This window comes from Labrus bergylta, chromosome 8 (genome assembly GCF_963930695.1).
Source record: "Labrus bergylta chromosome 8, fLabBer1.1, whole genome shotgun sequence".
NCBI lineage: Eukaryota > Metazoa > Chordata > Actinopteri > Labriformes > Labridae > Labrus > Labrus bergylta.
This window is the reverse complement of record NC_089202.1, coordinates 26853731-26878976: the sequence shown is the minus strand read 5'-3', so window position 1 is coordinate 26878976 and position 25246 is coordinate 26853731. Positions and strand designations below refer to the sequence as shown.

The 25246-nt window shown below is 39.9% G+C and overlaps 1 protein-coding gene across 1 annotated transcript in view; it reads left to right on the top strand.

The window, feature by feature from the left end:
- The window catches only part of LOC110000818 (dolichyl-diphosphooligosaccharide--protein glycosyltransferase subunit STT3B), a 61159-nt gene that overhangs the window by 23044 nt on the left and 12869 nt on the right, over positions 1 to 25246 (top strand). The window contains exons 2-8 of the mRNA XM_020656182.3: positions 11340 to 11448; positions 13820 to 14107; positions 15537 to 15602; positions 16736 to 16835; positions 22793 to 22891; positions 23519 to 23665; positions 24644 to 24692. Of these exons, the coding sequence (XP_020511838.2) occupies positions 11340 to 11448; positions 13820 to 14107; positions 15537 to 15602; positions 16736 to 16835; positions 22793 to 22891; positions 23519 to 23665; positions 24644 to 24692 (858 nt within the window). The remainder of the gene's footprint in view (positions 1 to 11339; positions 11449 to 13819; positions 14108 to 15536; positions 15603 to 16735; positions 16836 to 22792; positions 22892 to 23518; positions 23666 to 24643; positions 24693 to 25246) is intronic.

The window sequence follows — 25246 nt, the reverse complement described above, 5'->3', positions numbered from 1 at the left end:
TATCTTTAAGTCATATGTATTGGCTTAAGAGACGGGATATTTATGTCTTTTCAGCTGAGCTTTTCAGATATGAACACACGGTTGCTGCAACAAGGACTCTACATGGGGCAAAAAACATTACCGCTAGAATATACTGAGCCAATTCTATTGCGAAACATTTATTTTCCTGCATTTTTATCTTCTTTTTTTTGCATCAACTTGTGCATTTTCCTCACCACTTTATAATGATGATTTAGTCGTGTCCCCCCTTTTAATCTATTCTAGTGTTCATCAGGAACATTGTCACACAATGAATGATGATTACAATCATTTGAAACAGTGTGGACCAATAGAGTTCTCGTGTTTCTGCGGTCTTTTTGCCCCTGAATAGTTGCTACAGCTCTATCTCTGTATACACAAAGCATGTAGTCCATTTGTATCACATCACTGGATTCATTTTAGTTTGCAGACTTGGAGGGTTAAACTGTCACAATCTAACATCTTCCTATCGTAGAGGAAGCTCTTCAAATGTGAGCGACTTAAAGGTTTAATATGAGCGTCATGAAAGCAAACAGGGGATTGGTGATGTGCTGAACTTAAAAGGGAATAGATGGCCAAGGCGTCATATTAAATAGCCAAATGTGGTGAAATTCTGACTTGGGTACAGCCCTGCTTTTAACTTAGTTGTTTTTCCCCAATCTTTTTATCTCTAGCTCATTGATCTTCAAAAAATACATAAAAACATTTCTGTTAAGCAGCCGAGGCAGCCCAGCATGCTGAAATCTCTAAGTGAGTGCACACACACACACACACACACACACACACAGTACAGAGAAAAGTGAAAAGTCGGAGGGAAGGAAGCCGAAAACCACAAGATCTCATTTTTCCGTTGGACTATTTATCAGGCCCGCTCTCCACTGTGTTATAAAAGTTTTTACTCTGTTCGGAAGGGTTCAGGATACTTTCTCAAAACGTAAAGAAAGCGTCTTTTCAGGCAAAGAAGCTTGCTCCTCTCTGTCTTTCTGTCACTATCTGTGCCCACATCACCCCAACTCTGTCAAATCTTTTCACCGTAGCATGCAAAGGCTCTTGCATTGTGTAAACGGTCTCTCATCTCTATTTTAGGCTCATGGTGTGACTGTAATCAATGTGTATGTGGCACTGGAGTTAGCTCAGTCCTAAGAACATGGGCTCAATGAACAGAGACCAAGTCCCCAGTTCTTACTCCGGCCCCCGGCCCTTTGGCGCACATCACCTCTCTCTCTCTTTCCCAAAATTCCTTTCTCTCTTACCTCCGATTCCAAAAAAAAAGGAAGAAAAATCAATTCGGCAAAAACACTGACCTATACCTAGATTGCTGTTAAGACAACTTTCCATCATGCTCAGGGTCAAAATTGAAATAGGACAAAATAAATACTACAGCTAAAACATTAGTAGCTTCTGTTCTGATTTGTTTGACTTTTGGAAAGTAAATGAGACACTCTGGATGAAGTTCGCACCTATTCACTTCGTATAGTGTTGTTTTTTAATCATTCGGTTGTACTAAGGTGCAGTCATTGTATCTGGCCGTCTGCCCCCACTTAAAGCAGCATAGCATTTGTGAGAATTTCACAAGACATTATCAGAGTTTATTGCCTTTGTGTGAGCTCCCCCTCCTCCTCCTCCTCCTCCTGTTCCTAGTTCTTACCCTCTGTCTTTCACTTCCATACACCTCCTCTACCTAACAATACGAGATCTTGGAAGTGGACAAAATGTTAATAATTCACAGTGCTTCTCTCTCTGTGTATCTTTGTCCCTGCTTTATTCTTTTCCCTTTCATGGGAAACATGTTTGGATTCATCAATGTTTGAGGGGCACTGGGCTTTTCGCTAGTGCCAATATCTACCAATCAGAGGCCGTAAAATAAGCTCAGAATTCCTGTTTCTGTTGATCAACATGTAGGCAGTGACTACTTAGTCAAAAGACAGATAAGGTGCTTTTGTCAGAAGTGATGGTTGGGTTGGTTTCTGCGATACATAATAACACAATTTGTTGTTCACTGCATAGTAAAGCAACATTGGGTTGAAGGCTATTAACTTGTGTATTTCTTCATCATGCCTGTCACTGAGTATCATATGGCCCCTTTTCTCGATAGGTTGAGCTACTAATGAAATCCAACATGTTTGCCATCCTTATTACCAGCTTCCCAAACACCAGGATCTTCTGATCTTCAAGTGCAGGCTGATCTCTAACTGATCTTTACTCTTTTTTTTTTCTGATTCTTGGTACGGACAGAGTTTCATTGTGACCTGTTCCATTTGATGTGATGTAGCATATTTTCTTTCTCTACCGCAATACTCTGCCTGTGGGACTGGGATCTGAAAATAATCCAGCACCTGCTCCTTGTGCTCCTTTCCGTTCCATACAACATTTTGTAACCCCAGCTTTAATTAAAATCTTGAGATGAGGTTTAGCTCCTCAGTCGTTTCAGATCATTTCCAGTCTTCTCTGCTGTTGTACCCTAACTGGTACACAGGTGCAAACACTCATGCTGTAATTGATATTTTTAATAAGCACCAAAGCCAGACTCTACATTTTGTCTTGCATTACCATTTTTTTCTTGCTCTTGGGCATTTTGTGTGAATCGTGCCTTCTGTTACTCCACAGCCTCACCTGTGATGCTCCTTCCTCCTCTCAGTCAGGTGTTGACTGAGTCACCGTTTTAAGCCATGGTGACATTTGTATTGGAAGCACTCTGATGAAGCTTTTTAATTAATTGCTTCACCTTTGCAGCTTTTTTTTTTTTACCGAAAAATCAAGCAGTTGCTTAATTTTTCAACATGAAAGTTTGCCGGGTGGAGGGGATCCAAAGCCAGTGATTTGTAAAATTCTGTTGTCTTTAATTAAGGAGTCTTTCTTTCAAACTAGCACACCACCGGGATTATCTACTGAACAGTACTACCTTTGTTTTCGTTAAATCAGACCGAGTGCAGCATTTTTTAATGGCAGCTACACTTGCGGTAATGATTGCGCATGTCTCAGCATTTTTAACTATATACAGTATATCGGTCTCACTGGTATATTGGATGCAGCACACGTTTTACATGAACAAGTAGGGATTAAAAGTGAGTCTTATACACAATTTTAGGGTAAATCTTCATGTTCATAAGGATTAACGTTTTCTAAAACCTGGTTCTTTCTTTTCCTACTCACACTTTCCATCCTTTTGCTCCTTTTTCCTCCTTTGGTTCTGTCTCACCTCCTGATCCTCTTCCTTTATTCTTTTTCAGGAGATCACATTTTAGCCAAGCCCCTGAACAATGCAGTAGTTCCGAAGAGCCCCTATCTTCTGTCTTCATCGACTGTGAAATTAGGTTTTAGTCAAAATGGGGCCAGTTGGAGTTTAGAGATGATTAGAGTGATTTAGGGGTTTGCAGGTACAGACAAACGGAGGGGGTGCAGAAAAGGAGAACCTTGTTTCTTTCATGTTGGGTGCTTGATCTCATCAAGCGTTCAGAGAGCATTGACCAATACACAGTATACACCAGCGATAGCCAGCATGATGAACACAAATTCTTATCTTTTTTTTTTTTACCCCTTTAACCCTACCATCTCTCTGAACGTGTAGATTAAAGTAAAGATTAAGACGTTAGAACCCTGATTTAATAAATATCAGCCCGACCAATATGGAATTTTTTGGACAGATATTAGAGTAAGATAAAATCTGATACAGATATATCGGCCGATATCTTTCTTAGATCTATCTTCATCTTTAGAGAGAATATAAATTTACTCACATATTGTGTTATCCCTCAAAAGCTGTTATCAAACATTTGTAAAAAAGATATAATGAAGCCAAGATGGTAACTGCTCATGTACGTGCGTCATCTTGAAACTGGAGATCCACACAGCGCCCTCTGCTGGTGAAAGAAAATTGCTAGTGTAATACAATTAAACTCAAATGAAATGCCTTTTGACTGATAAATAAATCTCGTGATATTGGCGCATATCTGCAACAAAATTAGCCGATACTGATAGGCACTGGATATGCTGATATCGGCCAATATCATTGGCTTGCCCATTAATCGGTGGGGTTCTAATAAATATATGGGTCTACTTCATTTGTCTTATCTCTCATGTGTTGTGTGTGTTTCATGGTCGGAGACAACATCTCTCAAATGCTGAACTGATTGTCAAGGTGGAAGCCTTTTTATTTCTGCTGAACAGGGCGAGGTTGTAGCTCTTACTTTATGCTGATGTCTAAAGATAAAAGGTAGATGTATCAGGTCATGCCTTTACCCAAACCTATATCATTTTTGGACTTTCTTTTCTTGGTGTGTCTAGTAGTCTTTCATGGGTATCACAGGTAACTGAATCTGTAAAATATGTGAACATTTCCTAGTGCCCTCTGCCTGAAGTGACCTGTTTCCAGCAGCAGTGTTTCCAAACAAAACGATATACGACACCTGCGTAGTGCTGATTTACATGGCAATGAAACTGCGCTATGAATCTCCTCTTTGTTGTGAAAGCTGTGCACATGGGTAGAAAAGGTAACAATTACTGTGCTACAGGAAACATCTGTCTGAAAGAGAAGTCATTGGTGGTGTATAGCTGCAGCTTTGTGTTTGCACCATGTTATTTTAAATAATAGGCACTGTCTCCACTCATTATTCATCACAATGAAACTAGGAAGGATGAATGGGGTGACTTTGTCTTCCTGTGTAATAGAAGCTGTAGGCGATGTGTTTTACTGTAATATTTCACATGTTTAAATCAACAGTCACTGGTATGACTGAAACAAAATGTGCAAAATACACACTTCTAGTTTGATCAAATGTAATTAATCAAACAGTTCAGCTAAAAAAAGGCCTTATTTTTTAAGGCAAGGAATATTACATACACTTATATTTATAGCATTTATTTATATTTATAGCATCCCATTAATCCAGCCATCCACATATACCTAATAATTCACTTTTTTTAGTCTACATCTGTAAATTTTGTAATTACTGTACATAGCACAGACTCTTGCACTTTCTGCTTATTTGCACTTCTGGTGAGATGCCAAACCTCATTTCGTTACTCTATACTTGTATATGTGTAATGACAATAAAGTTGAATCTCATCTCATCTCATCATCTCATTGGAGGTACTCATTCTAGTTGGTTAAACTGACATTTAAAATCAAGAAAGTCGACTCTTCTAAAGCTAAGAAAAAACAAAATAGAGCACAAATTGTTTCAGTTCAAGTAAACTTTTTGTGCAGATGAGAGATTGAGCATTCCAAAGATACATACAACAGCTTTATAGACTTTGGATATTTAAATGCTCTACATACTTTTTATAGTAGATAGGTTAAAGATCTCAGATGAAAGCATTTTAATTAAATAGATGTTCTTAAAGTAACATTTGTTTCATGCAAATGTTTAGATGGCTTTCTAAAGAAACTATTCCTGTGATGCGGCCCTAAATGAATACCGATAATAGTTTGTGGTATCTTTTTTGTCCTCGATTTATTCAATGAGTAGGGAGGACGCCCTTACAGGTCAAAACAAGGTCATTCATTTAAGTTTTTGCAGGGAGGTTGGAATGTCATAAACATTCAAAGTTACGGTAATAAATGTTGAGTTTGTTCAGGCGGTGTCTCGGCCTTTTTAAACTCTGCCTGTCAGAACTCACAAAACTTGTTTTCAGACTTTTTGTTTGAAATATTTTGCATATTTTCATTCATGCCTTTTTATTTGTGTGTCTGTAAGCCTCTGTGTACACACTGTTTAGGGACGTGTGTGTGTGCTAGAAGAAGCAGTTACGGTAGTCTCTTTGATGCCCGTCATCCCTCTCTGAGCTGCTTGTTTTTCATTCCTCCTGTGTTGCACTCCCACACATGCCATCTAGAAGCAGCAGGGAGCACGGTCGCCCTGCAGAGACTGCCACTGCCCTGTGCGTCCTCAGAACAGATAGCAGTACGAGTCATTAAAGTTGAGGCCGCCCTGGCTGCTCTTTGGCCGTCTGCCATATTTAAAGACGTACACAGGGCCTGTTATCATAACTGATAAAGCAGGAGGGGTAACTACCACCATCCTGTCCTGAACAAACATGAAAATATCTAAACGTACATTTGAATTCAAAGCCTGAATGAGAAATATGGAGATGAATATATTTTTGTCTTCCTTAATATCACTTGCAGCCCAACCACAACACTTGAACTGCAGCTTTTGAACCCACCAAAGGTTGATTGCTTAAGGGGACCCTACAGTAAGAGTCAAAATAATAATGTATTAGCCTGGAGGGATTTATGCAGACTTGTAAACCAGAGCTAAGTTTGTTTACTTACTTACTGTATGTTTGTATTCATTCAGCTAAGAGATATGCATCACACGGTGGATGATTTTCCATATGCAGGAGCAGGCCAAAGTGTTGCCATGGTAATTGGTACAAATGATTCTTGCATCTTTTTATTTTCCTTTCCTTCTGTGTCTGCCCCCTGGAGGCCAGGGGAGGCGTTACAGCGAGCCCACATTGGACCTGTGGTAAAATAGATTTACCTCAGTGCGTTTAAGCGTTCAGCTGTGTGTCAGAGTTATTTACAGACTACAATTTGTAAAGCTGAGATTTATTTACGTAATGACAGTTGGTTTAAAATGATTGGTGTTTTTTTCTGCAGTTCTTTCTGTGGGATATGATTAACAACTCAGACATCTGGTAAGGGAAGCTCAGCTCTGAGTTTAGGCAGAATTTTCATTCAAATTCTCTCATGCATACCGTGTGCAGTATCAGCAATGTCTCCAAGTTAAAAACACAGCACATTGTTTTCTCTGTATTATATCCCTATTTAATCCAAACTTTTTTTTTTCAGTTATAAAGTTTGAACATTGATCAGCAGCCATGGAGCGTGAAATGACACCTCCAGCTAACATAATGATTTTTTTTGGATAACCCTTTGAATACATATGAAACATTGATTAACAAAGTATTCTCCAAAGCCTGTTTCCATTCAGAGAAGAACGGTTAGCTCTGTCAGTTTTTATCTTTCAAGAATCCTGCACACACCACCAGCCTGCTTGAAACCGATATGATAGGAACATCTCTGGTTTGGCAATTTGCAATGCTTAAGACAAAAGCCTGGAAGTTAAATTGTATGAGTGCCCCCTTGTTTGAACATTCGTGACACAGATTATTAATCATGGTAAGAAATAATTCAATAAAGTCTGGCAGTGCGACTTTTTCCACATCTTTTCTCCCTTACCGGGTCATAATCATGTTTTTACAGAAAACAGTCGGCTACTGCTCGGTAAATAAACCTTGTCAAGTGCTCTTGATTGAAAGAGTCCTGTATTAAAGTGAGAGCTCAACTACTGTAGTGTAGCTCGTAGGAGTGCAAGCTCCACAAAGTGAATAAAGATGGAATTATAAGAGCGACACAGCTGCACACAAACTGCACGCTGTAGACTTCGCTGAACACAATAGAAATCCTGCGTCTTACACGCCGGTGCTACTTATATTCCGGATTTTACAATAGTCAATTTGGGATACCTAGGATGTAATTTGTTGCTGTGGTATCAAAAAAACAGGTACCAACATGGTTTGATTTTTTCTTCAGTGATATTGCAGTTTTAGAAACTGATGACGAACTTAATGTTCACCACATGGACGTAAACTCATGTGCCAGTTTAAGTTAACCCGATATCTTTGTCTATCTCAGGATTAGTAAGTCTAGTTCTATGAGCCCGGATCACAGAGGGGACGTGGTTTTGCTTCGTATGAGACCCAGAATTGAAATGTTTAAGGATCCCATCATCATGTGGATCCTGCAGGCTGTCTGGGTCTGTGAATGTAAGAGGAAGGGGAGACACACAGTCTCAATCCAGGCAGGAAACCGAGCACCAATGACATAATGGATTGTCTGCTTGTTAGCTGTGAGTGTTGCTGTGTTTGCAGGCACTTTTTCTCTCTTCCCTCGTTTTTCAATCAAATAACTGAACCCACTTGAGTAAGGCTCGACACCCGAGCACATACTCTCAATCTAGCACTCAGTCCTAAGGGGGCTGAGCAAGCTCTACACTGCAATCCCTCCATCACATTCCTGTTTTTAGTGGAGGGACGGTTTCCATCGAGCACTTTTAATACTTGTGCTTAAGCTCGGGGGACAGGCAGACTAACAGTTGTGAACAAGCACAGTTTCTGTCTATAGGCCACGAGTTAGATGCGGTTTTATTTTGGACAAAGCTGAAGTTGGACTGTTTCTCTCTTCACGTCCCAGTGGCTGTAAATAAGTTAAGAAATAATAGTCAGCGAGACACGATGAGGTTCAATGTGTAGGTAGAGTGGAAAAAGAAAGGGCAAATAAAGCCACTAGAGAGATTCCTCCTGTTGAGTTTTGTTCCCAATTTGTGTTATCTGCCAACAAGGAAATGTCAATGAAATATTGTGTGTGCTGCGCTGATATTTCAGAGAAGTCTTTGTAGATTCACAGAAGATTGAAGTCTTTGTTATTTGAGCAGATCACTGCTTTGACTAGTGATTATTCCTCCGTTGTAGGCCTGTACTAAAATGAACTGACTTCAATTAAAAGAGCTGAGCTACAGCCAGAATTGCTGCTGTGGGAAAATGATACCTTTTTTATTAGAGTTCTTGCCCCTGTGGGGGAAAAATACCCGAGAGTTAATGTCAGTGAATGATAAGGGATCTCACCTCAAAGGTGGTTGGGTCATTATCTGCAGTTTTAATGCCATTATCCAATTTGCTGTGAAATCGATGGTCTAGAGAAATTAAACTTGATTATATTGATGTTATTGGTGCGGGTGTTGATGTTGATTAGAATATTTATGAGAAGCTGTTGATGTTGATGATGATGACGAGGATTAAAAAAACAACAGCTCTTCTGCTTTGCCTCTGTGCACTGCCTGTCAGCAGCACTTCTGTGCGATCGGACTTAAAGCGGTTTCTGTGGCACTGACTGATGTTCTCTCCTTCGTAGGTCCTTGCTCGTCTTTAAACGTACTCTCAGATGTTCATCGCTTTGGACAAAAGTGTTTGCTGAATGAAATTTAAAACTGCAGAAAGTAGGCACTGGAAAATGGAAAATAACTGGAATTGATGTCTGCAAGTTAAAATAAAAATATATCTTCATCAGTCGGACTTTGGTATTCTAAATAATGGTAAAAACAAAAACACTTACTCTATTGAACTTATATTTGACACAGATTAACAACGACATAATGTTCTCTACAAACAAGCATATTGTGCAGTAAAGGAAACTATGATGGATTTTTTTATTTTTTTTATTTTACAAATCTGAAAGACGATGGGACACTGTTCTCTCACAGCGAGGAGGTTCCTGGTTTGAATCCCCGTCGGACAGGAGCCTCTCTGTGTGGAGTTTGCATGGGTTCCCACTGGGTAATCCGGCTTCCTCCCAAAGTCCAAAGACATGCTCCCTAGGTCAATTGGTGACTCTAAATTGCCCGTAGGTGTGAATGTGAGTGTGGTTGGTTGTCTGTCTTTATATTACTTGTGAACAGTCCAGGGTGTGCGCCCTGTGACAGCAACCATAACCCCAAACGGGAAAAGTTGTAAAGATGATGGATGGAAAGAGGATGACATCGATAGACACTTTTGGAGTCTGACTCCATCAACACCAAATTGGGTTCAGAGCTTCAGTTGGCCAATACACACATTTCTTTTTCAAAAAGGGCAAAATTAGCGGAACAGAACAGAAGCCAAATATCTGAATGTTTGCACTTAGTCTTGATTCTTTTTAAACTTACATGAAGCTAAAAACCTTCACAAGCTGCTCATAATCACAATAAGTATCTTCAACCTTTGGATGAAAATCATTAATATCTTTTAAAATACATATATCTGTCTTTGTCTTTGTTCTCTCTGCCCAGTTTCAATCCTGAAATGTACTCTCTTCTTACTTTTCCTTGGGGCGATGCACTTGTCTTCCATGCTACTTTGTCTCATTTAACCTCTTGGATTTCATTTCAAGGAATACTTGAACATTCAATCAATCGATTAATCTCTATTTGTATATCGCAAACATGTCAAATACCTTACTCATTGTTATATTATCTACAAAGACCCACTATTAACCCGTCTTATTATTCTTTTCTTATTTTACATGCTTCACTCTGATGATGATTAAACATCAAGTTAATCCATGCAGATACAAACATCCTGACACTATTAACTGTTGTCAGTCATAAACATCCTTCTTCTTGTCACATCCATTTCCAGCTGGCAGCTGTTTGCTAGCTGCTGCATTGATGCTGCAGGGATTTTCAGGACACCCCTGTGTCTCTTCTCTTTTCATGTCTGCTCTGACTTCAGACTTAGTTTGTTGGTAGATGTTTTTCTTCAGTTCTTCTTGTTGGTATTTTTTAATCTGTTTACCTCTCTTTGCGACTTTGAAAGTATTCCATGCAGTGACTTTGTTGTGGAATAGTCATGATTACCAACATCAGTCCTAACTGCAGACTTTTGAAGTTTGGTTGGTATATCTTTGGTTCGGCAACTTTTAAACTCTAAACTCGAAGTTGAAGCTGTTTTTATATCAACTTTTCCCGAACCCTCTCACCACAGGGTGGTTTGTTCATTTCAAACTTGGCTCTGCAGGAACTTGGCCGATCTGCAACATTTTAGTATTGATGTTTTTTTAAAGGAATATGTTAAAATTGTAAAAAAAAAAAAAAAAAGAACCAAAATAATAACATTTGAAGTCACTTGTACTGCAAGGTTCCTCATTCATTAAACATTTAAGTTGCTGTCACCTAGGGCTGTACCCGAGTTTTATACGTTAAATAGATTTCACCGAAGCTCAAGATCCATTTGAAGCAAAACCCTATTTTTTTTCTTCTAGACTGATCAAAGTATTTGTTTGATTCATCTAGGGGTATTCTTTAAATCTTTTTTTCGGGTTAATATTTATTGGGGGGGGGGGGGGGGGGGGGGGTCGGTTTTGCGGTTTAATTTGTAACAAATGTTTCATGTCATGTACGTCTTTGTAACCTGCTACTGGATGCTTTGAATTTCCCTCTGGATCAATAAAGTATCTATCTATCTATCTATCTATCTATCTAGCTATCTATCTATCTATCTATCTATCTTTTAAAAGCATTCTTAATATGGCGACTTCTATCGTTCAGCTTCAGAATGCCTCTTCAGATAACAATGGATGACATCACTGAGACAAGTTGTTTCATGTTTTATACAGTCTGTGGTAGAAACACATGAATGGAAAGCACTGGTTTTTGAACTGTAATACCACACTGGGTGCCAATAAGAATATCCCACTGTGTTTTCAACCTTTTTCACTGAGTAATGCACGATGCCTAACAGCCTCCTCTCTCTCTCTTTTCTTCTCTTTTTTTTTTTTGCAGGTTCAACTACAGGTCGACTCACCATCTCACCACCAATGGCTTCTATGAGTTCCTTAACTGGTTCGACGAAAGAGCCTGGTACCCTCTGGGTAGGATAGTGGGGGGGACGGTGAGTGCTTTCAGTGCTGTTTGTGTGCGAGTGTTCCACTTGGGAAGTTGGGAAGGGAATGTTCTCTTTCTCTCTCTCAGCCTCACTCTTTCTTTGTCCTTGTATCTCTGGAGTCACATTACGGGGATGAATCGTCATCTTAAACTCACTCTCAACTTCTAAGTCGCACACACACTCACACTTAGTAAGCATGGCTGGGTGGTTAAAGAGCTCCTGGGGGAGACAGGGAGTTGGAAGGCAGGACTCGCATGAAGCAGAGTGCATATCTGTCTCTATAACAGCTGAAGGACGGGCAGGCTGGGGTCACGTCATAACACAACTCACCCCTGAATGCCTATCCCACTCTGTAAGGTTGTCAACATGTGTAATAAAGCGAGAGAGAAAGCAGCAGTGGTCGAAAGAAAGTGGAGAAGGCAACACGGGCAATGTCAAAGTGATGAAACTTGGGAGTAAGTCGGGACGCAAGTGATGGAACAGAACCTGCAGTATAAGCTGTTCAGGCCAGTCTATTGTTACCTGCAGGATAGGGGGAGGGTCTCCTGTAGTTCCTGATGTCCTGCAGACCTCTCCAAACTGCGGTAGGGTCATTAGCTGAGAAGTTAAGTGTTTTAGCTTCTCAGTGTAGCTCCTCTTAGCTACCCTGATCTCCTCCGTCAGCTTGTTTCTGGCTACAGGTCCCGGTCCCCACTCCTGTACGCCCCCCTCTCCGGCCTCATGCAGCTTTCTAAGATGAGGTGTAAACCAGTGTCTGTTGTTGTTGTGTGCGCAGAATCAGAATCAGACATACTTTATTAATCCCAGAGGGAAATTCGGTCATTACAGTTGCTCAAAAATATACAATATAGTAATAAAAATAATAATCAACTAGAATAGGAATATAAGTAAGGTTTCAGTAATAGGTACAATAAATATTTACACGATTAAGAGTAAGGTGGAATATATGCACACATTTTCAAGATTATTCCACTGTTTTCTTCAATATTGCACTTTGTTATCATGGACATATTATTCATTATTATTATATTGCAGTTTTAATAAATAATAAGTTATGGTGGAGGTTACAGTTTTGCAAGGTCCTGGTCTGCACACACACATGCCCTCACAAAAGCTGATACTAGATGTCACAGTGTCATTGAGTTTGTCGAACAGTCCCAATCAGTGCAGTCATAGCCGGCCTGTAACTCCAGCTTTGACTCCTCTGTCCATTTCTTCACTGTCCTCACTACAGGCTTAGCAGATTTTAACCTCTGCCTGTAAATCGGGATGAGATGACTCAGACGGTGATCAGAGAATCCCAAAGCTGCACGGGGAACAGAGCCATAGGAGTCCTTTGAAACTGTGAAGCAGTGATCCAGTGTGTGTTACACCGGCCCGAGGTGGAATATAAACACCGACCAGAACAAACAAAGAGAACTCCCCCGGTTAATGAAACAGTTTTTAAGGTCGTAGTTAAAAATAAAACAAGGCATATATTTTTGTCATACATTTTTTTTGCTCATAATGTTTGAAGAAAACATTTTAAAACAAATACAAAATGATTAAACACGTTAAAAGCACAAACATTGATCACCTATATAAATAAACAGAGATGCATTGTGTCATTTGTTTCTGGCAAGACACTGCATGTTTCTCCACAGCTTACTTTGTGTCACCTAATATCAAGTTTTTATTCACTTTTTTTTATAACATTGAATCATAACTGGCTCTTATGTGTTAAGCTTCAGCCAAAAATCATAAAAAAAAAAATTGCTTAACTGGTTCTCGCACTTGTTAAGACAAGGAGGGTTTCAAACCTGTCTTCCAAAGTATGTTGTCAATGTTTTTGTTGTTTGGGGCCCCTCGACGTAGGGCCGTGATGCGTACTGCGTCATGCTCGTTGTGTTTTAATGTGTAGTTTATCCGTCTCTTGCGATATCTTCACTTTGTTTTGTTTGTAAATTTCTCAAACTCCTCCCTCGCTTCGCACCGTGCCTCCACTTCTGACATCAAACAAGAGAAGCAAGAAAGAGATAGTGCCCTCTGCTGGTTTAAAAGGAGTATTGCATTACATTTAATTTTCCATATTTGTATACATTTGTTTTTTGTTTTTTTTCAAGGTATCGTTACGTCCCTAGAGCTAAGTTGTTATTTCCTGATTGTTTGTCAGTGACTAACAAAGAGCACATGATCTATCCAGAAGCTCTGCTAGCAGACATCTGTTGGTTTGTTAATTCAAAGTAAATGAAACCATTTTTTCAGTATCAAAAGCAGAAATGTAAGTTCTTCAGAGATCTTTATGTGTTGTCTGTTGGACAGTTGATTGAGAGTTGTGCTGCCTGTCTGAAGAAAGCCTGAATAACTCCGATGCTTCGTCCTCCCTCTCCTCCTTCAGGTGTACCCTGGCCTGATGGTCACCGCGGGCCTCATCCACTATGTGCTCAATCTTCTGCACATCACTGTCCACATCCGGGACGTTTGTGTGTTCCTGGCTCCGGTGTTCAGCGGCCTGACCTCCATCTCCACATTTCTGCTCACCAAGGAGCTATGGAACCAGGGGGCGGGGCTTCTCGCTGCCTGCTTCATTGCAATTGTGCCAGGCTACATCTCCCGCTCTGTGGCCGGCTCCTTCGACAACGAAGGCATCGCCATCTTTGCCCTGCAGTTTACCTACTATCTCTGGGTAAGCCTGTACAAACTTAATTATTCCTCCCATAGGCAGCAACACAAAACACATGTAACTATATCAATTAATTTAATAATAGTGTTATTTAGAAATTCAAATTATGGAAGTAATTAAATAAATAAGAACGTTGATGATGCAAAAACCAGAAATGTGCTCACATGGTAACAACTCTACACCAAACCCAGAGTTTAAAGAAAACTAGATGTTTGACTTAAGTCAGGGGAGCAAAACTCAAAACAGACATCATGTTGTTTTTATCTGACGAGGCAACTGTTTGTTAGTATTTCATCAAGAAAAAAGAAAAAAAACGTTTCTAGGGCGATAATGATGAAAATGCTCAGACTGCCTGAAGTACACTAATCCTAAACTATCCTTTTTTTTTTTTTTAAGCATTTCACAACTTCCCCCGGCTTTTGCCGCCACTGTCCTAACTTTTTTTTTTTCAAATTCAGAATGGGCATATCATTTAAAACAAAAAAAAACGCTCACTTCTCAGTAACAACATTAGATGTGTTGTCTTTCATTTACTTTTTTACAAAGTGTCCAATGAAATGGGGTTGTGTCTTTTTTTTATACATTTAAGTATTTAAACACATGTACGCCTCTTTATCTGCTTCTCTTGATTAATCCCAGCACCCTGATCCTTAATGGTGTGTGTGTGTGTCTGTGTCTGTGTGTGTGTGTGTCTGTGTGTGTGTGTGTGTGTGTGTGTGTGGCTATATGGGCTAATGTTATTCTTGGTGAACATAATTCACTATGACATTTCATACAAACCTCTGAGATTAAAATAAGAAATCTTCTCTCAGATACAAAGCCCTGAAGTCACTGGTAATTGGAGGTATGGCTAGATTGGGAGTAGTCCAACCCGGTTTACAGAAGAAAATTTAACTTTTTTTTTTCAAATCCCTCATAAATCAAACGCAGATGTGGACACACAAGATGTAAAGCTCTAACTAGATTTATGCTTGGAGAGAGAATTCAAACTTTTTAAAAACATCTTACCTGCCCTTTTCTTTCCTTAAGTGCCCCCTCTCATTACTCTCCGTCATCTTTATTTCTCTTGCTCAGCTCTTTTCATCCACTCCATCTCATTGGCTCAGCTCCCCTATTTTACCCCACTTTCATCCAGCCAATAGCATCCGCGGCTTGTTTGCATTGTTAAGCCCTTGTTAGCAGCTCTCATGTACTGCTCTGGGGAGAGGGGGGGGGGGGGGTAAAGAAGTGTAGGACACGGTGCTCTGCTTAGTACAGGTCATTAAAGAGGAAACATGGTGAATAATTCAGAAAGTCCTTGAGGGCCAGCAGCAACAGAGCAAATGTTAAAAAAAAATAAATAATAATTAGTGGAAAGAGCAGCTCAGCAGTCGATGTAGATTTGACTCTGTGTGTTTTTGTGCTGTTAAAATCTCTTCTTTGTTAACTGCAGGTGAAGTCCGTAAAGACGGGATCAGTCTTCTGGGCCATCGGATGCTGCCTCTCCTATTTCTACATGGTGAGAACACACAGAATACAAATGTTTATTTCATGTTGTTATGTTCATATTTGTCAGTACTTTCACTAACAGTATTTACGTTCTTACATGGCTATTTAAGGAGCATTATGCCCCAAAGTGAAGTATCTGCGCGAAGTCAGGGTGAGCTGATGTATGAACGCAGCAGCTAATGTAAGGAAAATTCACTGTGAGTGAGGGGGTTAAATCTTCTTTCACTTATGGACAACGTGGAGACTTGTTTTTCAGGCCAGCCTGACGCGGCTGTTCGAGGGACTGGAGTTTGTGGCACCTCTGCTTTGGCTTCATTTTGTAGTCCAGGATGTCGCTGCCACCTGGTCAAAACTAACATGTGAATCATTAAAAACGGGGTGTGAGCAACATGTGCATCACACATTGTGACACAGAACACAAACATCTAAATGTCATGTTTACCATGCTGCCTCTGCAGACAGACTGTCACCCGGCATCTGCGGATGTCCATCAAAGCTTGTTTGCCTCAAAACATTTAAAGCATTTTTTATACATAAAACATGATCCAGCATGATTGATGATTTTCTCCCAGCACGCTGTCCTCTGTGATGCCTCTTCTTCTCGCAGCCTTGGAGTTCTGGACATTCTGAGGCAATGAGCACACAGCTTGTAAAAGAAGTGCATGCGTGTGTTTCTGTTTTTATGAACATGTGTAGACCCCTGAGAGAGTGTGTGTGTGTGAGTCTTTGAGGGTCCAGGGACCAAGGACATAATCTGAATGGGAGTGTTAATGCCCTAGCTCATCAAGATTTTACAGCTCTCCGGTGGGCTGTGCAGCTCTGCACCCTGCCTCTTATTGCTAACGATCTTAGTGTGTGTGTGTGCGCGCGTGTGTGCGTTTGTGTGTGTTTGAGGGAACTACAAGGGCGAGTAGGCTGGTAACAATACTGATTATTTTCTGCAGTTAAAAGCAGTGCACGGATTCAGCAGGGATCAAACGACGATTGGAACAATATGCAATTTACCAACTGTTTATTTGTCAGTGCACATGCTTGCATAAGTTTCACAATTTTATTATTGACTGTTATTTCCAAATCTCTCAATCAGAAAATAAAACTGTCTTTTTAAATGAAGTGTGTTTTTCTTTTGTTTTTGTTTGACAGGTTTCAGCCTGGGGTGGCTACGTGTTCATCATCAACCTCATTCCTCTTCACGTGTTTGTCCTGCTCCTTATGCAGCGCTTCAGTAGAAGAGTCTACATAGGTGAGATGCAACTTTTACACACACACACACACACACACACACACACACACACACACACACACACACACACACACACACACACGGATCAATGTTAACACTCACTCTAGGACATCAGTAATGTCCTTTTTGTAATGATGCTTCTGTTCAGTGAAGTGAATCCAGAACAAACAAACGGGGTTAATAACATCTTACCTGTACAGTCTACATGTAAACAAACTGTATTTTCTGGTTCCACTTCAGGGGACATTTTTGCATGAATCATGGTTCAGTTCAGTTATACCATGGTTCAGCTAATAATCCACCTTCATGGGACAAAACACAATGGGCATGGGAGCGGGGCTTAAACACTGAACTCTCTGGGAGGTCCTGGCAGCTTTGCATGGAGAGCGTTCACACTTCCTCTTTCTGTAGTAGACAATGTCTGATTCAGTTTGAAGTTTTTTTTTTTATCGCCTTCATTATTCAAATGACAAGCTCGCAAAAATATATCCTGATGTTAGTCCGGCATGTTTAAGACGACATCAAAGTCCTGCTGCTAAATTTCATAATGTTTTGTCATTTAAAGTTACTGGAAAAAAAAACATCTTTGAGGTCGTTTCATGTGTAGGAAAACTTCTCCGTACATTTCCATCTTTGGGATCCCTCCTCCGGAGATTGCAGTTTCTACATCACAAGCAAAGGCAGTAGCTTTTGCGTCTTTAATGTCCTGAAGACTTATTCTTCTCCAGTGGAATTCAGAGAACCCTCCTTCTTTTCACAGTTGGATTAAGGAAATGCTCTCTTTGCTGCAGCTAGAAAAGTTGAGATGCAGTAAAGCCAAATGCCATGAAGCATTTAGAGCGACCTTGTCTTCTTTCTTTTAGATGTTTAAAACCACCAGAGTCTCGTTTTAAACAACGCTTTTTATTGATGATGCTTATAAGTGAAGGAGACGTATTACCTTGTCTTATTTTTGTAATTTTTATGTATTTAGTTATTTTTCTTCTTTGGGCTTACTTTTTTCTTGTTCATTTATTTACTGTCTTTCCTTTCTCCTGCCTGTAAGCCTTGGATAGGTGGGCACAGACTCAAAGCGAAACACTTTGATATGAAGGTATCACACAGAGTAGCTTGTTATTCTTTGCCTAATCTCTACTGTATATAAACCATACCTGGTAATTATTTCAGTACAGTCGCAGCTAATGAGGCAATTTTACATGAATCTACCAAAGAGAGGTGGAGAGGCTCTGTTGTAAAAGTAAGAGAGAATAAAGGAGGAAATGCACGCGGGGAAAGAAGATGAAAGCTGTCCTCCCTTCAAAGAGCTCGCCTTGTCGCACACCCTGAACCCGCCTTGCTGATCATAAATAAAGACCTGACCCGGGGCTCACAGCTCCCTACAGACACCACAACCCTATAGCGGTGTTTCAGATCCAAATCATTAGCCCAGACCTACAGAACCAGGTTACAGTGCTGCAGAAATGATGACATATCAGGACTTAAAAAGTGCACAACTGTGTGAAGATAACTTTACAAGGTAGCTGCTCAATGTGGAATCAAAGAGAAGCCGTACTGAGGATTGATAGAACAGGGAAGAAGACTGAGAGGAGGGAAGAGGGGAAACGCTACAGGCTGACTGGTGGAGGTTTCTACATCCGTCAACAGGATTATCGGCAAAATGAATAATTTAGCGTCAAGCTGACTTTCCCATATACCCTCCATGGCCTCCTACCTCCTTCACCCCCAACCACCCCCCCCCCAGTTTTCTCTCTCACCTCTCTCTGAAGACCAGTAGTGCAGCCTGCAGCAACATGATAACTGAGTTAGTTCAAAGTAGCAATAGCTCACTGTTTTCTGTGATGCATACCATGTACTGTAATTTGGAGCCCAGCCTGTAACCTCCTGTCACACACCAGCCTCTTCTCGCTCCGTCTTCGCTGACTAATAAAGCATAAATACAGAGAGGAAAATCCAACCCAAATTGAATTTTCACATAAGCAGCATCTGGTCTGCAGCAGAAAAGGAAAATTAGAATACAAACTCCTCTGATGGATGCTTAACTCCTTAACAGCCATCAGCTTGGCTTCTTCTTCCTGGTACCTTCATATTACTCAGAATTTAGCGACCTTTAGCGGGGAAACACAGTTTCAACTCTATGCTGCCTGACTGCCAATAACAGGGCGAAATAACAAGATTGAATGAGATGACGGGACCAGTTTTGAGCTACTATGCAGTTTCAGCAAATAAGATCTTTCAATAGATGCTTAAATTGAATAAATAACCACAAAAAGATTATTTCAGTACAAGTCTTAAATTAGAATTCAGAAGTATGAGGTCATTACATGTCTTAAAGTCTTTTGTCTACTTGTGAGAGCTCTTACATTTTACACCTTAATGTGTGAACACTTTATCAAGTCTACACTGGCTAGTTAGGAAATACATGATTTGCCGATTTGAAAGTTTGGCAGGGGCGAGATATTGCAAGATATGAAATTGGGACAACGGGAGTTAAACCTGTTGAATCCCACATACAATTGGAAAAGCAATGATGCTGTGTGGTGCCTCAATGTTCTGATATTTCTAAAACCAACTAAAGAAAAATCAGAACACATTTTTAGTTGTTTTTTAAACAGTGTGAAGCCAACTTGTAATTAATCATACTGTATTAAAAAGTGATCTCCTCAGTTCAAGTTGCTCATTTCAATCAACTTGTAAAAACACTGGAGCTGTCTTCTCTTTTAAAAATCTAAAGTTTGATTGTAAAAGGTGTAAAGTGTCACTTTAATTCAGCAATCAGACTTAATAATCCTATAATTTAATCATTTTAATTCGTCAAACGTTTGTATTACTCTACTACTACAAGCGAGTTGTTCTGTATAGTAAAATGTTGTGTTTGGGGATTCTAAGGGCAACAGTAGATTAATGCAATAAATCCAAACCTGACACAATTTTAACCAAATATGAATATATTAAGATTCACAAAGGGGGCATTTTAATGCAGGGATAATTCTAGTTGATTACACTGTATTGCACAGTTTATCCAAATGGGCAATTAGTGCATTTGGGCTGGTGAAAAAGGGTTGCTTGGTTCCTTTCGAGTCGCGTGCTGTGATACAGATTTCCTTTTCTATTTTTCTTCCCTCTGCCGTCATATGAAGACAGTTATAGTTATGCAAATTATAGAGGCACAAACAAAACAGCCTTGGATCTGATCCTTGAAATGTAAACATAAATGTGACTGTGGGGGATTCACGAGTGGTATATCTAAAGCACTGCAGAGGAAGGAGTAAACATGAATCGATGCTGGCTGGAATGCAAAATAGTCAAACTTAAATTTCCCTTGGGTGTTTTTTTTTTTCTTTTTTCATGCAGTGAGATAATCATGACACAACATGATCTAACGGTAATGTGTGACAGAACAGCAGGCTGGTTTAGCATCTTTTGGTGTAACTCCAGCAATCGAGTGTGTCGTAATGAAGCCTACTGGTGAAAAGAGCAGTGGGGAGGGCTGAGGCTTGATTTTATGCCCAGACACAAATTGGCATAGACCCCATCCTACCAAATCCCTCAACTACACACCACACAACAACACACCACACACACAGTTAATTAGTTCCAGTATTGCAGATTTAAGTGAAACCACAGATGGTTCAGGCTAGATTCTTTTGTCTTGTACCTAAATGATGATCCGATGAATCCCTTGTTCTACACGATGGCTTCAGTTTAATGTCATAAGGTTGATCAGATAATTATGAATAAGACAGTTCAGCACTTAAAGTTTAATCTTCAACTGGACTGATCAGATTTTGAATAGAAAAACATCTTCACTTCATGATTGTACTGCTACCTATTTTACCGTCATTAAAAATGATAACCTAACGAGCCGTGATAAAGTTTTAGTCCCTGGTGTTTAAAAGTTTGCTAACAGCTGCACACCTCTTCCCACCATCTCAATTGTTTTGGAACAGATTTTCGGATGACAACAAATGCTGTCTTCAGGCACACCTCTTTCATCCCTCAGCTCTCACCCTACCGTCCTGTTTCATTAGCAGGGTTCTGTAAGGCAGAGACGTCAGCAGAAGAGTTCTGACTTCAGATAACAAGATTCTGCTATCAAGTTCAAGTAATGATATACAGATCACCGTTGATTCTGTTGTTTAAGTCTTTTTAGGCCACAGAAAGTGTTTTCTTCGGTTAAGAAAGTCTGTTAGTTCTCCTTCAGGTGCACTCTTGCGACGACACACACACAAAGTTATTACGTCCAGAGACGAGGTGTGCTTCAGTGGGAAGGGCCATCTTTACACACCAACTTGGTCATAGGGCCAAGGGGGGGGTTACTGAGGGGTTACTGCCCTTTGTGATGTCATGGGACAAATCAAAGGGAACATCTCCAAACGGTCTGATTGAGCACACATTTTCTGAAAAGTGGAGCAGGGAAAAGATGAAGTGGATGGACTTTCCTCATAATTGAGGGGTTTGTAGACAGACTAGAGACACGTATCAGTGTTAGGAAACCATGGTAACGTGTATTTTACATAATATTTGACCTTTAAGTGAATGACTCAGGATCAACAATAACAGAATGTTATAAAAAACTTTAATGAACTGCAGTTAGCGCAAGAACTCGATTTGCATCCTGATATACTGTTTATGTAAACATCTGCCTACATTTCCTGGTTTGTTTCCTTCATCTAATAGAAGAATGCGTCTTACCGATGGAACAAACTTTTTTCTTTCAGTGGTGCTGCTGCAGCAGTATTTGATCAGTAGAGCCTGTGTAGGGGCTTTTCTTATTGAAGCTTTGTCTCTGTGCTTCTGACCCCTGAGGGCTTGTTTGAAACAGTTCTTCGGTTTAGTTTAGGTGTTCACAGAGAGTCTGTTTTCTCCTTGTGCTGCTGACTCCCCCAGTGTGTAAATGGTTTGAATTCTAAAGCTTAATCGCTCTTCGACTGTCAGTCTTGATTTAAGCTTCGAAGGTGTTTTGTTCTTGTTTGCTGCATCAAGGACTTTATAGGCTTCTGTTTTTGGAGGGCAGAGGGAATAGATTCCATCAATCTCATCCTGCTTTCACTCATTGTTGACTGTAGGGGCCATGAATTAAAGGATAAAATACCTTTTTAACTAATTTTAGAATATTTTCTATTTTTTTTTGTTATATGCATTGTGTGATAATCTTGAGTAGGGTTTTAGCAGATAACATGGATATGAGAAGGGATGTTGTATTGATTGAATTACCTTGCTTTTGTGATCGATGGTAGAGAGAGGGTGAGCTGGGTTGCCTTTTTTTCTCAGTGTGTGTGATAACTTTGATTCTGAGTTTGTGCACATGTTAGATCATCTTTTATATTAATATAAAGTCAAACATATTGTATAAATGTCTAGATTTCTTTTTGTAAAACTCACAGTATGTAAATTCCGACACCAGGGGGCTGTCATTAAAACGATAACAAAAAGATGACTTAGGGGCTGGCATGGAATCATGGGAGTTCTCCCTGCTAATTGAATCTGTAACATCTGCATGGATACATGTATTTGCAAGGAGCACATGACGATATATTGCCATATCGCTTTTTTGAGCACAGCCCTAACATGAACTATCAGTACATTTGCATTTATTCCAAGAGGCACATGTCACCATCAGACCTGAAGGACAATGATTTGTCTGTGGGTTCTGAGATTGTGCTCAGGCCTGTTGATTATTATCCAGAATGTTAATCTTTAAAAATATACATCAGTTTATTTGTCTTTTTTTTTTTTTTTTTTTTTTAAGCAAACATTTGCTGTTGAGTTTGTGTTCCCAGATTCAGTTTTTTACATTTTTGGATTTCAGCAAATATTTTGTCCACACAGACAAAACAAATCAAACAATCTAAATAATAATTTGAATTAAGAGTCAAAACAATGCTCACATGTAATGTTGTAGTTGTTTGCATTGGACTGGTTTGAACTGGTCTTTAACTGGTCGTCTCTCTCTTCAGCCTACAGCACCTTCTACATCATCGGCCTGGTCTTGTCCATGCAGATCCCCTTTGTGGGCTTTCAGCCAATCAGGACCAGTGAACACATGGCTGCAGCAGGTCGGTAACCACTCACCTTTGGAAAATACATTAAAAGCCAACAATGTGGATAAAGTGTTAAATTCATAGAAGTCAATGCAAACTGCACAGCCTTAATCTGATCTGCAGATAAAAAACAATCTAAACTTCATATGTAGCATGCATATGTCATACGTGTGTCAGTGTTGTTTTAAGATTGACTTTAATGCATCAATGAATTATTCATGCACCTCTGATCTGGACCATGCATTCCTTAAATGCAATCAGTGTTTGAACTGGAGCATGTCATGATGATTAGTTATCTTTAAAGAACTTAGCTAATGCCAACTTCTTTATACCCTTAACATTGTTGTCATATATACATTCCTTTGATAATATAATTCATATGTACACAACAGAACACTAAGATAGAATCCTTTACAAACAGATTTCCTGTTCATCTAAAACACAATTAACATCATAAAAATAAAAATCATAACGATGGAAACAACAAAAAGACAATAAGGTTTTATTATTTATACTTACTCAGTTAAACGTTTTCCCGTCTTTTAAAACAAAACTCTGCTTTATTGCTATATGCACTACTTAATGAGTGTTTGTTTTTTTGTATCTTAACCTCAGTTTCATGTGTGTGCTGTTTGTGTCCAGGTGTGTTTGTGCTGCTTCAGGTCTATGCCTTCCTGCAGTACCTGAAGGACAGACTGACCAGGCAGGAGTTCCAGACTCTGTTCTTGTTGGGAGTGTCTGTGGCTGCTGGAGTAGTTTTCCTCTCCGTCATCTATCTGACATACACCGGTACGTTCATGTTCTTTTTGACAACTAACAGGGAAGAAACCCTGACAAAGGAACACCAGCTCATTGTGAAGCTTTTTCAAACACCCTGTGACTGCAAGGAGTGTTTGGGAAATAATTACATTTTAACATTTAACTGGTTTATGTGTTTTTACTTCTTCTTCTATAGTTTCTGAGTCTGTTCTTTTTAGAGAGGAGGAACCTCTGATAATATTACACTCTCTGTCAAAGGCACAAGAGGCTCAGTGGTAGAGTCAGTCGTCTCTCAAAAGGATTGGCTGGGGGTTCAATCCCCAGCTCCTGCAGTCATGTGTCAAACAAAATGTCCTCGGGCAATACATTGAGCCCCACATAGCTGGCGCTGCTCCACATGTGGTTTGTGAATGGAACAGTGCTGATAAGCAGTGAATGTAACATGTAGTGTTAAAGTGATTTGAGTGGTGAGAAGACTAGAAAAGTGTTAATCAATTCCACGTCCATTTAAAACTTTGTAAAGAGAAGCACACAGAAATGCTTCCGTGGTCTAACAATGGTTGTCACAGTAAATTAAGTCTGAATCTCTGCCAGTGGTTCTTGAGATTCTACATGTTAAGCAATAGTGTGTGAAAATCAGCCATCCACTGAGATCATGTAAGACAGGACGACCTTCTGGCTACCTTAAACAGGCGACTAGTTTCTGTGTTCTCGTTGATCATCACACTGATGAGCTGAGTGGACAGCAGGTCAGAGAGAGCTGGTCACAGCCACTCATCGTGTCTGTATTCAGCGTGTGTTGGTGTGTGTTGTAAAGTAATTATCTGATCGATACATGCACCAGGAGTGATGCAAACCAATTATACCTTCCACTGGAGTGTGACAGAATTCACAGGTCGCCGACGGTCAGACGTGTGTGTGTGTGTGTGTGTGTGTGTGTGTGTGTTAAATCACATTTTTAGATGCCTACTGAGTCCATATGTTGTTGTTTTTTTTTCTCCCCTTCAGGGTACATCGCTCCATGGAGTGGACGTTTCTACTCCCTCTGGGATACTGGGTAAGTCCTCACCGTTAAATGTGTTTCACTTTGATTTAAAATAGCTCACTGGAGTAGTGATAAAGAGTTAGATTTAGAGGGTGTGGAGTCGTGCAAATTTACCTTTACGACTGTACGAGATGGAAAGTGGCCGAGTTGGAGTAATTTTCCTCAGATTTATTTCTACATTGTGATTTAGTCTGGAATCAAACATTTAATTTATTAAGCTCAGGTCTGTCTCAGATGTTCCCATAGTGCACAGGTGAAGGTTGTTAACTTCTTTTATGCCTCTGCACCAGACAGTCATGGCAGCATTCTGTTATTCATTGTTTCATTAAAGCATACCTTTTTCAGTGAACAACCTCGTCTGCAGCAAACTATAGCCTATCTTCAGGGCCTGCACTCCAGCCCGTCTCTCCTTAAACTGTCGATCTGACCGGCATCTCTTGTGGCTGATGTACTTATTACTCACCCCAAAAATACTGCACTATTCCTTTAAGGAACTCACTGTGACTACATGTCCTTCTCATGTTGGTGAACTTGATATGAATCTATGACATGCGCTTTAATGTTAT